Raw genomic sequence first — 13,657 nt, forward strand, 5'->3', positions numbered from 1 at the left:
ACACTGAAAGAAGCAAGGATTTTTGAGAGTTACAAAGGTAGCATCAATCAATGATTGACTGAAACAGTGAAAAGAAATACAATGGAATAAGAATGGATTGCTTTGAGAGATTAAATAAGGGAGGCAGCAGAGGATCAAAGAAGCAAAAAGAAAGGGCTCAGTAGAAGTCAGTGATGTCATGCAAGATATTGAATTTAATTGGTAAAAAGAGAAAATATAAAAATTCTGCAAATGAAGCACACAAAGGGTATACAGTTGTCCAAAAAATTAGACTGACAGAAAGTCAAAAATGGGAAAACATAAACCGCTAGATGACAAATGCAAAGTTGTAGAAGCATGCATGACTTGAGGAAAGATAGATGCCACCTATAGGGAAATTAAGAGACATTTGGAGGAAAGAGAAGCACCTGTATGAATATTAAGAGCTAAGTTGACAACCCCAAACTTCGGAAAGAAGGGAGGACTGAAAGGTGGAAGAAATATGTAGAGGGGCTATGTAAAGGATACAATTGTGAGTACAATATTAGAGGAATAGAAAGTAAAGTAGATGAAGAGGAGATGAGAGATATGATACTGCAAGAAGAATTTGAGAGAGCACTGAAAAACCAAAGCTGAAATAAGGCCCCTGGAGTACATGACATGCCATCAGAATTATAAAGATCCTTGGGAGAGTCAGCAATAACAAAACTATTCCAATTGGTATGTAAGATATACGAGACATGCAAAATTCCCTCGTACTTCATGAAAAATGTAATAATTCCTATTCCAAAGAAGCCTGTCATAGCAGGTGTGAATTTTACTGAATCACCAATTTCATAAGTCATGGTTGCAAAATAATGACACCTATTTTTTAAAGAAGAATTGAAAAAGTGGTAGAAGCCAACCTTGGGACAGATCAGATAATACAGAAATGCAGGAATTTGTAAGGCAGTACTGACACTTGACTTATCTTACAAGACAGGCTGATGGAAAGCAAATCTACATTTTTAGCATTTGTAGATTTAGAGAAAGCTTTTGACAAAGTTGACTAGAATAGACTTTTACAAATTTTGAAGGTAGTAAGGATAAAATACAGACTGGAAAGTTATCTGTAACATGTTCAAAAATCAGACCACACAGATTATGTAAAATGGGAGGGGCTACATCCCTATCTCACTTCATTCTCAACCTCTGCTTCCCATTCATGTCCTACAACTTATGACATGAATGGGAAGCAGTGGTTCAGAAGGGATTGAGATAGGGTTGCAGCCCCTCCCCATTTTACATAACCTGTTCACTGAACAAGAAGAATAAATGAAATCTAGAAGAAACTTGAAAAGGGAACTGAAGTTTATGAAAAAGAAATATAAACTTCAAGGTTTGCTGAGGATTCTGTAATCCTATCAGAGATGGCAAATGTGTTGGAAGATCAGCTGAATGGAATTAATAATGTCTTTTAAAGAAGTAAACCCTTTGACTGCTGGAGGTGCACGATCCGCTTGGCACACTGAGGTGCTGCGGCCTGCAGTGTCATCCGTATACCTGTGCTAATGTGGCTGACCCTCGAGCTGCCGCCTGGGGCGGATCGCCTCTCGCTGCCCCACCCGCCCTGTGCTGAATATTTCTGCAGTGACTGCGACTCTATGCGAAATATTGTGTCCTCTCACTGCTGATACAGAATACTCGTAAATGCTCTCACTAAGTAGTTCCCCTGCAGGTGAATTATTATAGAATCAAACTGTCTGGTAAAACTATTTTCCGTCACCAAGAATGATATCTTGCTTGTAGTTTTCTTGCGCTATTTTTGTAGATTATGCCGAAAGCGACGTGATTCGTTAGCTTTACATCAATAGTTTATTGTTCTTTCTTGGATACCCATTTATAATGTCTGCATTTATCTATGCATTCCTCACCGTACTAACTCAAGAACGAATAAAATGAGCCATAGATTATAGATTACTGTACGTTATTTTTGTAGTTCAGAACATAGTATTGCGTCGTTTATAGGAGAAAGCGACATACAGATCATCTTTCATATCGCACTACAACATCGGAATTTACTGTGAGCAACGGTAAGAACAATTTTACTTCACGTCGTTAAATTCGTATTCTGGTGTGATAAGAAATTTCACATGGCCTACTGTTTGTATCACTGAATTGCCCGAATATTTGTTGCGCCTTGTAATTACCTGATTATGCGTAATTTTGTTTCTTTGACGAAATTTGTACAATACTTGTGATTGTTGCACATAAGTATTCAACAGATTTTCCAACATTTGAAAGCTGTGAAATCTCTGTCTTTTTATTAGCACATTAAATTCACTTATAGAGAAAATTCAAAGTCATGAACTGTAAATTTAGGCGTTACTTTTACACTTTGTGAATATGTTTCACATCCTTCTTTTTGATCCGGGCTTTGGACCGGCACTGCCGAAGTTAAAAACATTTTTATTTTGTTTTTCCGTTTTTATATATATTTTTTTAAGTTTTTGAAGTTTTTTTCTAATAGCATTATTGTATTTGTTCTATGCTGCAATTAGTAATTCTGTTTTGTGTGGTATTTATCAAAACAGGGTACGACACACAATGGTACAGCGCAAGTTTTACATTCGTACCTGCTTTCTCGATGCACTTTTTGTTTCGAGCAAACAATGCATCTACGCGTTAGCGCACTTTTCTTGGCTTGCTCACTTGTTATAATGTCTCGAAGATGCCTTCCCCCAAATCTTAGAGGATTATCATCAGAAGCCCCTCCTCTGCCAGCTTTTCTGTGCTCTAACGCATACGTTTCTGTAAGTTCCCTTACCAGTGACAGATGAAACTCTGCTATCGTCATTTTATGATCTGTTAGTGATCTGTGTAGGACATGAGCATTTAAAACACACAGATCTAGAATGTGAAAAAAGAACTTTTTAAACCACTTCATTGTTTTCCGTATACATCCGACAGAGCTAAGCAGCATATCAGAATGGTCAACTGCTCCCATATTCAAGTTATAATCTACAATGCTTTGTGGTTTCTTAATTTTTTCTCCAGTATTCCTGTTAATCTTTCCTGTGTCAACCATTTCTGTGGTGTTACATGTGGTCAACATCCACACTTCCCTTTTGTCACACCACTTTATAGCAAGCATTGTATCAGCACACATAAATTGAATATCCCTACGTTCCAGTTTCTTCTGAAGTTTCGACATGTTGCATCTGTTCTTACGGATAGTACCACATGCGTTCGTCCCATGACTGTGAAGCCAGGCAAACAAGTCTGGGCTTGAGTACCAGTTATCAACGTAGAGGGTATGTCCACGTTCTAAATAGGGCTTCATAAGTATAGCCACTATGTCACCACTTTTCCCCAAATTGTGGAACTCGGTTTCTGTTGATGCCCCTGTATAAACAATGAAATCCAAGATGTAGCCAGTCTTATAATCACATAACACAAATGTTTTCATACCGAATCTACTCCGTTTCGATGGAATGAATTGTCTGAAAGATAAGCGTCCTTTGAATAATAACAAACTTTCATCACTGCAGAGTTTCTGATGTGGATTAAATGCACAATGGAAAGCTGTATGAACTTTATTGACAATGTTCCTAATTTTGAATAATCTGTCTCCTCCAGTATTGGCAGAGTTGTCACTGAAATGTAACATTCTCATAAGTAACAAAAAGCAGTCTCTTGACATGAGTTCACTAAAAATTGGCGTATTTATAAGAACATCTCTGGTCCAGTATTCGCTAATTTTCAGTTTTTTCACGCGAGGCATCAGAAGACAAACAGCTATGAAACAATACATTTCTTCATATTCAATATCTTTCCACTTTGAGATTCGAGAATGCACAGATTCGGGAGTATTCTCCTGTGTGAATAAATAAAACCGATTCGTTTCGTCAGCTATATATTTCATCAGTTCTTGTGTAAAGAATAACATGAAAACTGACAGAATACTTGACTCTTTCCCTATTTGACACACGTGTCCCGACAGCGTATCATCAAATGCGTGATTAACTGGCTGAAAGTCATTTTCTTTCCAGTCAAATATATCACTAAGACGTGCTTTCTTCGTAGGCGTTTCACTATCACTTTCTGATTCTTCAGATTCAGAACAACTAATATTTCTTGTTGAAACATGAGACTGCTTTGACACCCCTGCTGACGTGGACGGTTTATGAATAGAGCTTTCGGACTCTGTGGAAGAGCTATAACTTTAGTCAAAATCAAGTAGTTCACCCTCACTGACGCTCCTCGTAAGAATCTCCATGATTTATTCCTCAGTGCAACCACGACGTCTTGCCATTTTCCTTGTAAAATGCAGGATGCGAAGAACACTGATGTAAATTCCGTTGAACAGTGAACTGTAGTGCGAAGCCTAGGCTCACAACAGACAAGCTAGTGGCCAGAACTGTGAAAGGCTACTGAGACATGGGACGGGAAATCTGCTGTCTGAGTTATCTCGTCATCAGCACTCAGGTAGCGGTGCACCTATAGTCGTCATCAGCACTCAGGGGCCGGCAAGTGGGGGCGACTTAACTCGCCAACAGCACTCAGGGGAAAACCGGCGGCCACAACTATACTCGTCATTAGCACCCAGGGAGCGGCACGCAGCATGACGAGTAAACTCGTCAACAGCAGTCAAAGGGTTAAAGTTAGTAGATGAATTTTGCTATTTGGGCTGCAAAATAACTCACAATAGCAGAAACAGAAGGGACATAGAATGTAGACTGGCAAGAGCAAGAAAAGCATTTCTGAAAATGAGAAATTTGTTGACAGCAAATATTAATGTAAGTATTACGACGTCTTTCCTGAAGGCATTTGCATGGAGTCTAGCTTTGTACAGAAGTGAAATACGTATGGTAAACAGCTCAGACAAGAAGAGAATAGTCCACAATAGTATCTCCTATTGGTAGCTTAATATTTACTTGATGGCAATAGTATTTTTCAAACAAAATAGTTATCTACTTATACAAAGACAGAGGTCTGCTTACAGTACAGACCTACTTATGCAGCTGTACAATGAAAGCTGCTGTTTGCCATGCAGCTGATAGAAGTATTCAGTCTTGAATCTAGATAATCTGGTAACTGGACACTCCACATGCCAACCAGAGATAGCTCTTGGCAAAATTTTATTGATAATTAACGCTAATATAGAAATGAGAAGCACTTATTCAACTCCTCTGATTTTCACTAGGGAGAGAACAGGAACCCATGCAGAAATGAAAATAAACTTTCTACCCTTATCTATAAGATCATGTGCTGGTTTAATCTTGACAAATTCAGTCAGAACACTGTTTAACACTGGTTTTAAATTGCTGATTACAAACAGACCATGTTACATGAGAACGATAAGAAGATTGCATGTCAAAACATCAGTTGATGTGGATAATTTTACCCAATCTTATCCCTGTAAATTAAGTTACTTCAAAAGTGTATACATTAGGGAAAGCTTTGAGTTTGCAGATAATATTCTCTTACAGTGTGGCAGTAAATTAAGAGATGGAACAAAAGCTTCTACATGATGGTGTTCTGTGCTCTGCTAAAAGTGAATTACATGATTTAGAAGAAGTGAGACACTGCAAAATTTTTATAGGAATGCCACTCAAGCTGTCAAAAACAGGGTAGGTATTTTGTATCAGGTTGAAAAGAAAATCAAATATGAAATAAAAGATCAAAATGCTTTAAAAGCTAGAAATAACAGGAAGATTGAGTTAAAGATAAAAGGAGGTGAGTCTGCAACAGAACAAAAATGAACTGAGACAAAAAAAATGGAAAGAATATTAACAGAGAAGAAAAAATAAACAAAGACAAATGACAGGTTAGTGGCTGTATAGAGGGAGTGGGACAGGTGTGTGTGTGTGTGTGTGTGTGTGTGTGTGTGTGTGTGTGTGTGAGAGAGAGAGAGAGAGAGAGAGAGAGAGAGAGAAAGTAAATATATGAAGAGAGAGGGAGGGGAAAAGGGAATGACACAGAAATAAGTCTGATGAGGGTGAGAGGGGTGAGGATGGAGAAGTAGTTGGGGAGAAGGGAGTGAGTAGTATGCAGAGAGAGTGGCATAAACTGATTTAATCATTTGCCTCAGAATTAGTTCTCACCTTCTAGGTATTGTCCCAACTTCTAGGTATTGAAGTGTTGGTGCACAGAGTAATTCAAATCATCCTATGTGAAACAGGCACTATGTTCCCTGGTTATGGTGTAATGGTATGTTCTCCATGTCTATGTGTAAACACTCTGATTCTGTCCATTCAAACTTATTGATAACTTTGTGGTCATTATGTGTCCTGTTTGATTATCACCAACTGTCATATATCTTCTCTGCAATTTGTAACATCTCAAGTTGTCAAATCTTGTCTGTTGTTGTCACCTCTTTTGACTTGGTGCTGAAAATAATGTCCAAGACAATCCTTGTACATTCCTGATGCCTGCAAACTGCCCTTCTCTCTTCTACAGTGCAGTGAAACTCACTAGTCACAAAAGTAAGTGGACCTGTAATGTTTTAACTGTATGTTGGTCTACTGCCACCTAGTAATAAGATGTTTCCTGGAATTAATTTGTTTTACTTACAGTTTAATTATTATTTTTGTAACTAAATAAATTACTGTAAGATGCAAACAGAGTCCTCTGATTAATAAAGATTGCCCCTAGTCAGAAAGGCACAGTGCTCTGGGTGGCATGAGGAGGAAGTAAATCAGACTTCACCATTAAACATGTTAGCAAAAATTTCATTGTGAAGACACCCATGAAATTCTTGTTATTCAATCATTTGAGGCTCAAAATAAAAAGGACAACGTTAGCAGAGTATTCTCAGAATGGAAATGTATTAGTGGATTTAATGAAATTGCAGAGGTAAACTGGATGTGAAAAAAATGGCGTGGACATAATCTTTTTTTGGTCAGATACAGAGTTTCTGAAAGAAAAAGACTAAACTTGAAATATAGTAGACCAAGTGATATACTTAAGAGAGGAGAAGCTGTGAGTGCAATATAGCCAAAGAAGCTGTTATAACGAAAGACAGGCAAACAGTTTATGTCAAAAGCTTGGGACTCTCCAATGTTTCACATATGATTGACTCTAAGCAAAATAAAAGTCAGAAATGTTATGAGATTCCCAATAGAGTTGCAGATTGCCACAGATGGAAGAAGACCACACTTTCTTCTACTTTCTTGTGCAAACAATCACAAAAACATTTCAAAATGCAATTACTAGTTTCAGTCAGTCAGTGGTCATTACCAAACTGCCTCAATGCACCTCCTGCAAGAGATAAAGTAAGGTTTCCATTGCCTTGTCAACATAAGTATATTTAATGCTGATAACACAATGATAACCTTCACCATATGCAGCATTTACAGTCTCATGATGACTACTGGCTAGTCAAAACTGCTAACTGCATTTTGAAATATTTTTGTGATTGTTGTCACAAGAAAAAAGAGGATATTTAGTAAATCATTTAATCTCTATTGTAAATATGTAACTGCGCTCTAAAATATTTTTTGCAGTTTCTGTCACAAGGACACCCAAGAGCTGCAAGTGACAGTTGCTTTTCTCAGTTTTTGTTTGTTAATTCAGTATTTTGTGATATGGATAAATTACTGTCAACTTAAAGAAGGAATATATCCTAATGCCACTCATATAATGTTCATCATCATAACATCTCCTGCATAGCTTATGTGGTTACCAAGAAGCAAGAAACATATAATTTATAATTATTGCCTTTGCCAGAACCATCTCCTTGAGAAGTACTGCCAGTAATTTATTTTCTAGAATTAAGTTACTGAGAAGTGTCTCAGTAAATACAAGAGTTACTCTTTTCATGCTCAGAATATAAAATGAAGGGGAGGCAATCACTTATCTATACTGGACCAATGCGTGGTGCACAGAGACACTTAACAGGAAACAGCATTCACATTACGTTTTAAGCTCTTGCTCTTTTTATAGCAAAAGTACACACATTCACACACAGATACTTAAATGTACACTCCTGTGGCCACAGTGAGTCTCATGAGAGCACAAGAGCTCGAAAGCTAATATGAATATGGTTTCCCATTACGTACATCTATGCTCCAGGCACTGGCCAGCTAAAGGCGAATGGTTGCCTTTCCCTCATTTCACGTATTGCTCCATTCAGGAACTTCCAACATTGTTATCTCTTCATACTCAGCTTCATGACATTGTAAAGTGTGTAAGACTTCTGAATTTGTGCATAAGATGCATTTCATGTACTTGTGTGGTCTTCCTTCAAGGAGTCGAGAGAGAGAGAGAGAGAGAGAGAGAGAGAGAACATATGCACGTGAATGTGTGTGTGTGTGTGTGTGTGTGTGTGTGTGTGTGTGTGTGCGTGCGCGCGCATGTGTGTCTGTCTGTTCATCCATTCTATCTGTCCAAGATAGGGGCAGAGAGAGAGAGAGAGGGTGACAGACACACACACACACACACACACACACACACACACACACACACACCCACCCACCCACCCACCCACACACACACACACACACACACACACACACACACACACACACACACACAGAGAGAGAGAGAGAGAGAGAGAGAGAGAGAGAGAGAGAACGAGCGAGAGAGATATGGAGAGGGAGGGAGAGGAGAGAGAGAGAGAGAGAGAGAGAGAGAGAGAGAGAGAGAGAGAGAGAGAACGGTGACTGTACTATACAGATAACAACATGTTTTTGATCAATGTGCATTCAGCAACATCTCAAGTACACCAGTTGCAGAGGATGTGTGGAACAAACTGGATAGTGGGAAGTGCTACAGGAATCATGGGCGACTGGACAAGAATTACCTGAAGAATGTCTAAATTCTACAGCTGACCCAAACCGAAGTTTGGATGCCTTTTGTTGAGGCAAGCTATCATCAGACTTTTGACTTGAGATTTTGTGATCATCACTAGTAGAAGAAAGCTGTGATATTTCTGAAACATCCATATCAAAAATATAGAAGACTTCAATGCTTTTAGAAAAGTTTCCATTGTATGTGATGAAGTTTTTCCTTAAAGCACATACATCATGTAAGTTAGAGAATATTTTGCTAGGAAATTTTACAAGCTAATTTTGCAGGTTTTTCAGCATAAAGTACATATCATATTCTGACATGCACCTGAAAAAGTAATTGTTTAATACATATGTCATTATTAGAAGTGTTTCCATGTATTGTTTCACATATCTACATCATTTTACTATTTTTACTAATAAAAGTTTACAGGTTGTGTTGTGCCACTGTATCGATAAATTATAGATCATGGCACAATAAATTCTGATGCCATGCTAAAGCTGTATTAATGTAATGGATTTTCATTCTGAAACAAATTTTAAGACATAATCAAAATAAGAACAAACTGAAAATGACAGCTAAGAGAAATATATTTCTGACTGCTTGCATACATAGCACAATGCAATTTCCAAAATAGAGGATGAAGAAAATTAATAAGAGGATGAGGTAAATTAATATAGCACAAAAAATTCGATGTACTTCATATTTTACTGCTGTGGAGAAATGATGAAAAAGTTTTGGAGAAATCTCTGAGACATATAATTCAACTATGCAGCAAGCACAAAAAGCTAATCATTTGAACTACAGAACTGGGGAAGCCAGCAATGTAATCAGACTTGTCAACCTGGAAACAAAAATCCAAAAAATACCTGCAGGTTCTAGACACATATATATATATAGGCATCATATGCATTTTTAGCGATGTTCATGCAACAATATCCTAAATATGATACAGCAGATGACAAGTCTTTTTTTTGTATAAAATTAGTGAAACAGAAAATAAGAAATTAGTTTTAACCACTGCTATTTTCTTTTCACTTGTTCTGCATCCATATCAAAGGTGTTAATTACTGATTGCTTTTTGTCTTTCCCTTTACTGAGTAGTGGTTGGCAAGTACAGTATCAGTAAAAAGAATAACTGCTATCTTTTATAACCTTTTCTCAGTTTATAGCACTGGCACCAATAATTTCATAATTTCTCACAGATGTATCTTATCCATAATGTAGTACTTGCATCTTGGCTGGTGAGGAAATCCATGGATGTGATGATGTTCTGTCCTTCTCACTGTCTCATCTGAATACTCTCTCTAAGTAACAGATGTGAACACTCACATGTACATTTAGAGCAATATCTTTATTCCCTATTGTTAACAATAACATCCTTGTTTCTACAGTCAGATACTGAATTATCATACACTCACAGTGGTTGGTCTCTCTGCTGCTGAGTTCTTTTGAAAAGAATGATTTCATTGACACATATTGGCATACTCCATGAAAGACAAGTGTTTTAGTTTGAATTCTGATCTAGCATACCATGTTAATCTCTCATAACTTCTCACATAATTGTCATGTTTGGAAAGTACGATGTATGTGAATCATAATACTCACAAGATCAGCAAAATTTTGAATAAAGTATCTGAGTCACTGTAAGTGGCAAATAACTTCAGGAACTTGAGACAAATCAATTCTCAGCATCTAGGGTGAGCATAAACTTTCAATTCAGTTCTTCTTTTGACCATCAGACTCATCCCTGGTGTAACTGAATACCTTAGAGAAAAATCTCATCTTCCTAGTACATCTCCAAATATACTATCATCAATGGAAGATATTTGCTCTCCAACAATACACTGAGATAATTACAGTCTTGTAAGTAGTGGTACAAAACATCCTGGGAAACAATGCAAAGTGTATATGAAATCTTCACGGGTTATCAGCCGGGTGACATCGTCGTCTCGTAGCAACATTTCAATGGAATGCGTCTCCATCATCTTCAGGCGAAGTGTCAGGATATCGTCGGTCACGGGCTTATATCTCTGCTGGACTGACGATATCCCGACACTTCACCTGAAGATGATGGAGACGCATTCCATCGAAACGTTACTACAAGACGATGATGCCACTCGACTGACAACCCGTGAAGACTTCATATATGAAATTCACTGAGAAAGCCTGCACTCGCACAATCCAAAGTGCTTTCTACTTCTGCTTCGAAGAAATAGTAGAGAAACCCACTCATGATGGAAATCTAATGGACCCAATGGTAACAAACAGACCAGACCCCTATGAGGATGTCCACACAGAAACTGTGATCATGCAACAGTTGCAGCAATAATGATTACTCATTTACAAAAGGAGACTGAAATAAGAAAACAATTACATGTTCAGTAAAGCAGATAAAGACTTAATAATGTCTTATCTAAAGGAAGACTTGAAACATTTAGCTCTAGGCAAGAGCATATAGAGGAACCAAACACCTGATAAATATGTACAAAGCAGAACAGTTTGTGGTGGGAGGGATATTTTATGGTATAAAGTCTCAGTGAAGACATTTCTAAAGATGTGGCGATGGCTGCAGAGTAGGTGTAATTCAAAGCAAAGGGCTACAGACAGATAATAATTTGAATGAAATGCATTTGCATAGGACAATGCATATAGCTTCTAATGATTATTGTGGCAGAGTCTTGTAAAACATCTTCTCACAAAAACCCAAAGATAGTCTGGTAATATGTGAAGGATGTCAGTGGCACTAAAGTTAATGTCCAGACACACTCACATATAAAACAGGAACTGAAATTGAGGGTTGGAAAACAAAAGCAGAAATTCTGATGTCTGATTCTGAATGGTGTTTTACAAAGCAAGATCCAAGAGTATTTCCCCAATTTAATTCTTGCATCACTGCAAAAGTGAGCAATATAGTAGATATTAGTGCCAGTGGTGCTGAAATCGGCTGACATCAAGAAGGGTAACAAACTGAGCCACAAAACTACTGTCATTTAACATTGACATCCCTCTGTTGTAGAATCTTTAAAACATGCACCAAGCTCAAATGTAATGAGGTATCTCTAGCTGAATGACCTCCTCCATGCCAACCAGCATGGATACTAAAAACATCAGTCATGAGAAACCCAACTCATGCTTTTCTCACGTTGCATCTTGATAGCCATCAATTAAGGCTCTTGGGTGGATGATGCCACAAAATGCTGTTATTAACGACCTGACAGAGAATATAAGTAGTAATGAAGGGACCTTTCCAGATGATGGAGTTATCTATAGTAAAGTAGTATCTGAAAAAAATTGCACAAATATTCAGTCAGATCCTGTCCAAGTGGTGCACAAATAGGTAATTTGCTATAAATGTAAAACTGTGCTCTTCACAAAACATCTTAACATATTATCCTATGGCTTCAATATCAATGAGTCACAAACTGTATTAGTCAATTCATACGAATAACTGACTACTGTAACAATTTTAGAGGACATGAAACAGAATGCTCACATAAGCCCAGTCATAGTTAACACAGGTGGCAGACTTTATTGGTAGGATAATGGAAGAATGCAGTCAGCTTACAAAGGAGATTGCTTACAAAACACTCATGCCCCCCCCCCCCCCCCAAGGATATTGCTCAGGTGTGTGGGATGCACCACAAATAAAAGTACCAGGAAATATTGAATGTTGATCAAGAAGAGCAGCATGAATCATCACAGCTGTGTTTCAAACTGTGGAAAGTGTCATCAAACTGCTGAAAAACCTGAATTGGCGCACACCTGATGATACATGTCAACTTAAAAGTTTTGAGAAACAGTATGAAATAAGGACTCTTAGGAATATGATGAAGCCCGCTATGTATTTTCTCATAGGGATCATGTAGATAAGGCATTCACAGAGGCTGTAAGTAGTCATTCTTCCTGTGGTCCATTCATGAATGGAACATGAAGAAACATTAAAATGTGGTACCTCAGCTATGCATTTTACAGTTGTTTGTGGAGTATGGATATAGATATATGACTCAGTGATTTCTAGTATGTTACAGGTGTGGCATACACCAAGCACCTAAGTTGAGGTTGGTAATCTCATCAATACTTTTGTACTGGAAAATCTGCACATGCTTCAACAACCACCATTATGCATGAGTGTGGAATGTTCCGTGTCCAAGTGGTCGCTCCGCGTTCTAAATTGTATAAAGCTCTTAAAAGAAGTTTTAACCAAAAATGTACTGTGTTCTAATAGGGTGAACGGCTATTGTAGCAAAACACTCACTGACAGAAACTTCTCACACTTTGCCACACCTCACCTCATTATTCTTCCTAATCTCTCTTTCTTATTCTCATAAGCCACATGTGAGATATATGATAGTGGCAGTAGAACAGTCATATAGTGATCCTCAAATACAGCCATCCTTTCTCACAAAAGTACTGATAGGCATGAACAACCCATCAAATATGTGTCTAAAATGCTAACTTCAGCCCAAATTCTCAAACTAAAAGAGAAGCCTCTGTGATCATATTTGGCATTCAGAAATTGCATCAATTTCTCTACAGCACAAAATTTCACCTCATTACCACAATTCAGTGTCAGACTGCCTAAGGGGCCAGTTAGATCCTCCACAGTGTTTCCAAATGACACCCTACAAAACTGTCTGCAAGCTGTAACTGTAGAGGACATGGCTGAGGGAGGACCTTCTTGTAAAGCAAATTAAAAGATATATTCACCATGGTTCATGGTTGGTTGGAATGCCTCCCACTCCACTCCCTTCCAGAACTTCAAATATACTTCTCTAAAAAATAAGATCCATGTGATACAGGGAGTACTGAAGCTGACAACAGACAACTGCCAGGTTATCATCCTGCTGACACTGTGTCTGTGTGTCATAAACTTCCATCATGCTGACCACTGTGGTATGGTAAG

The 13,657-nt window shown here is 37.9% G+C and overlaps 1 protein-coding gene and 1 long non-coding RNA gene across 2 annotated transcripts in view; one reads left to right on the forward strand and one right to left on the reverse strand.

The window, feature by feature from the left end:
* The window catches only part of LOC126416076 (uncharacterized), a 143,788-nt gene that overhangs the window by 57,159 nt on the left and 72,972 nt on the right, over positions 1-13,657 (forward strand). The gene's annotated exons all lie outside the window — the stretch shown is intronic.
* The window catches only part of LOC126416075 (protein unc-80 homolog), a 1,008,688-nt gene that overhangs the window by 37,159 nt on the left and 957,872 nt on the right, over positions 1-13,657 (reverse strand). The window contains exon 62 of the mRNA XM_050083557.1: positions 8,765-8,893. Within this exon, the coding sequence (XP_049939514.1) occupies positions 8,765-8,893 (129 nt within the window). The remainder of the gene's footprint in view (positions 1-8,764; positions 8,894-13,657) is intronic.

This window comes from Schistocerca serialis, chromosome 8 (genome assembly GCF_023864345.2).
Source record: "Schistocerca serialis cubense isolate TAMUIC-IGC-003099 chromosome 8, iqSchSeri2.2, whole genome shotgun sequence".
In the NCBI taxonomy this organism is placed as follows: Eukaryota; Metazoa; Arthropoda; class Insecta; order Orthoptera; family Acrididae; genus Schistocerca; species Schistocerca serialis.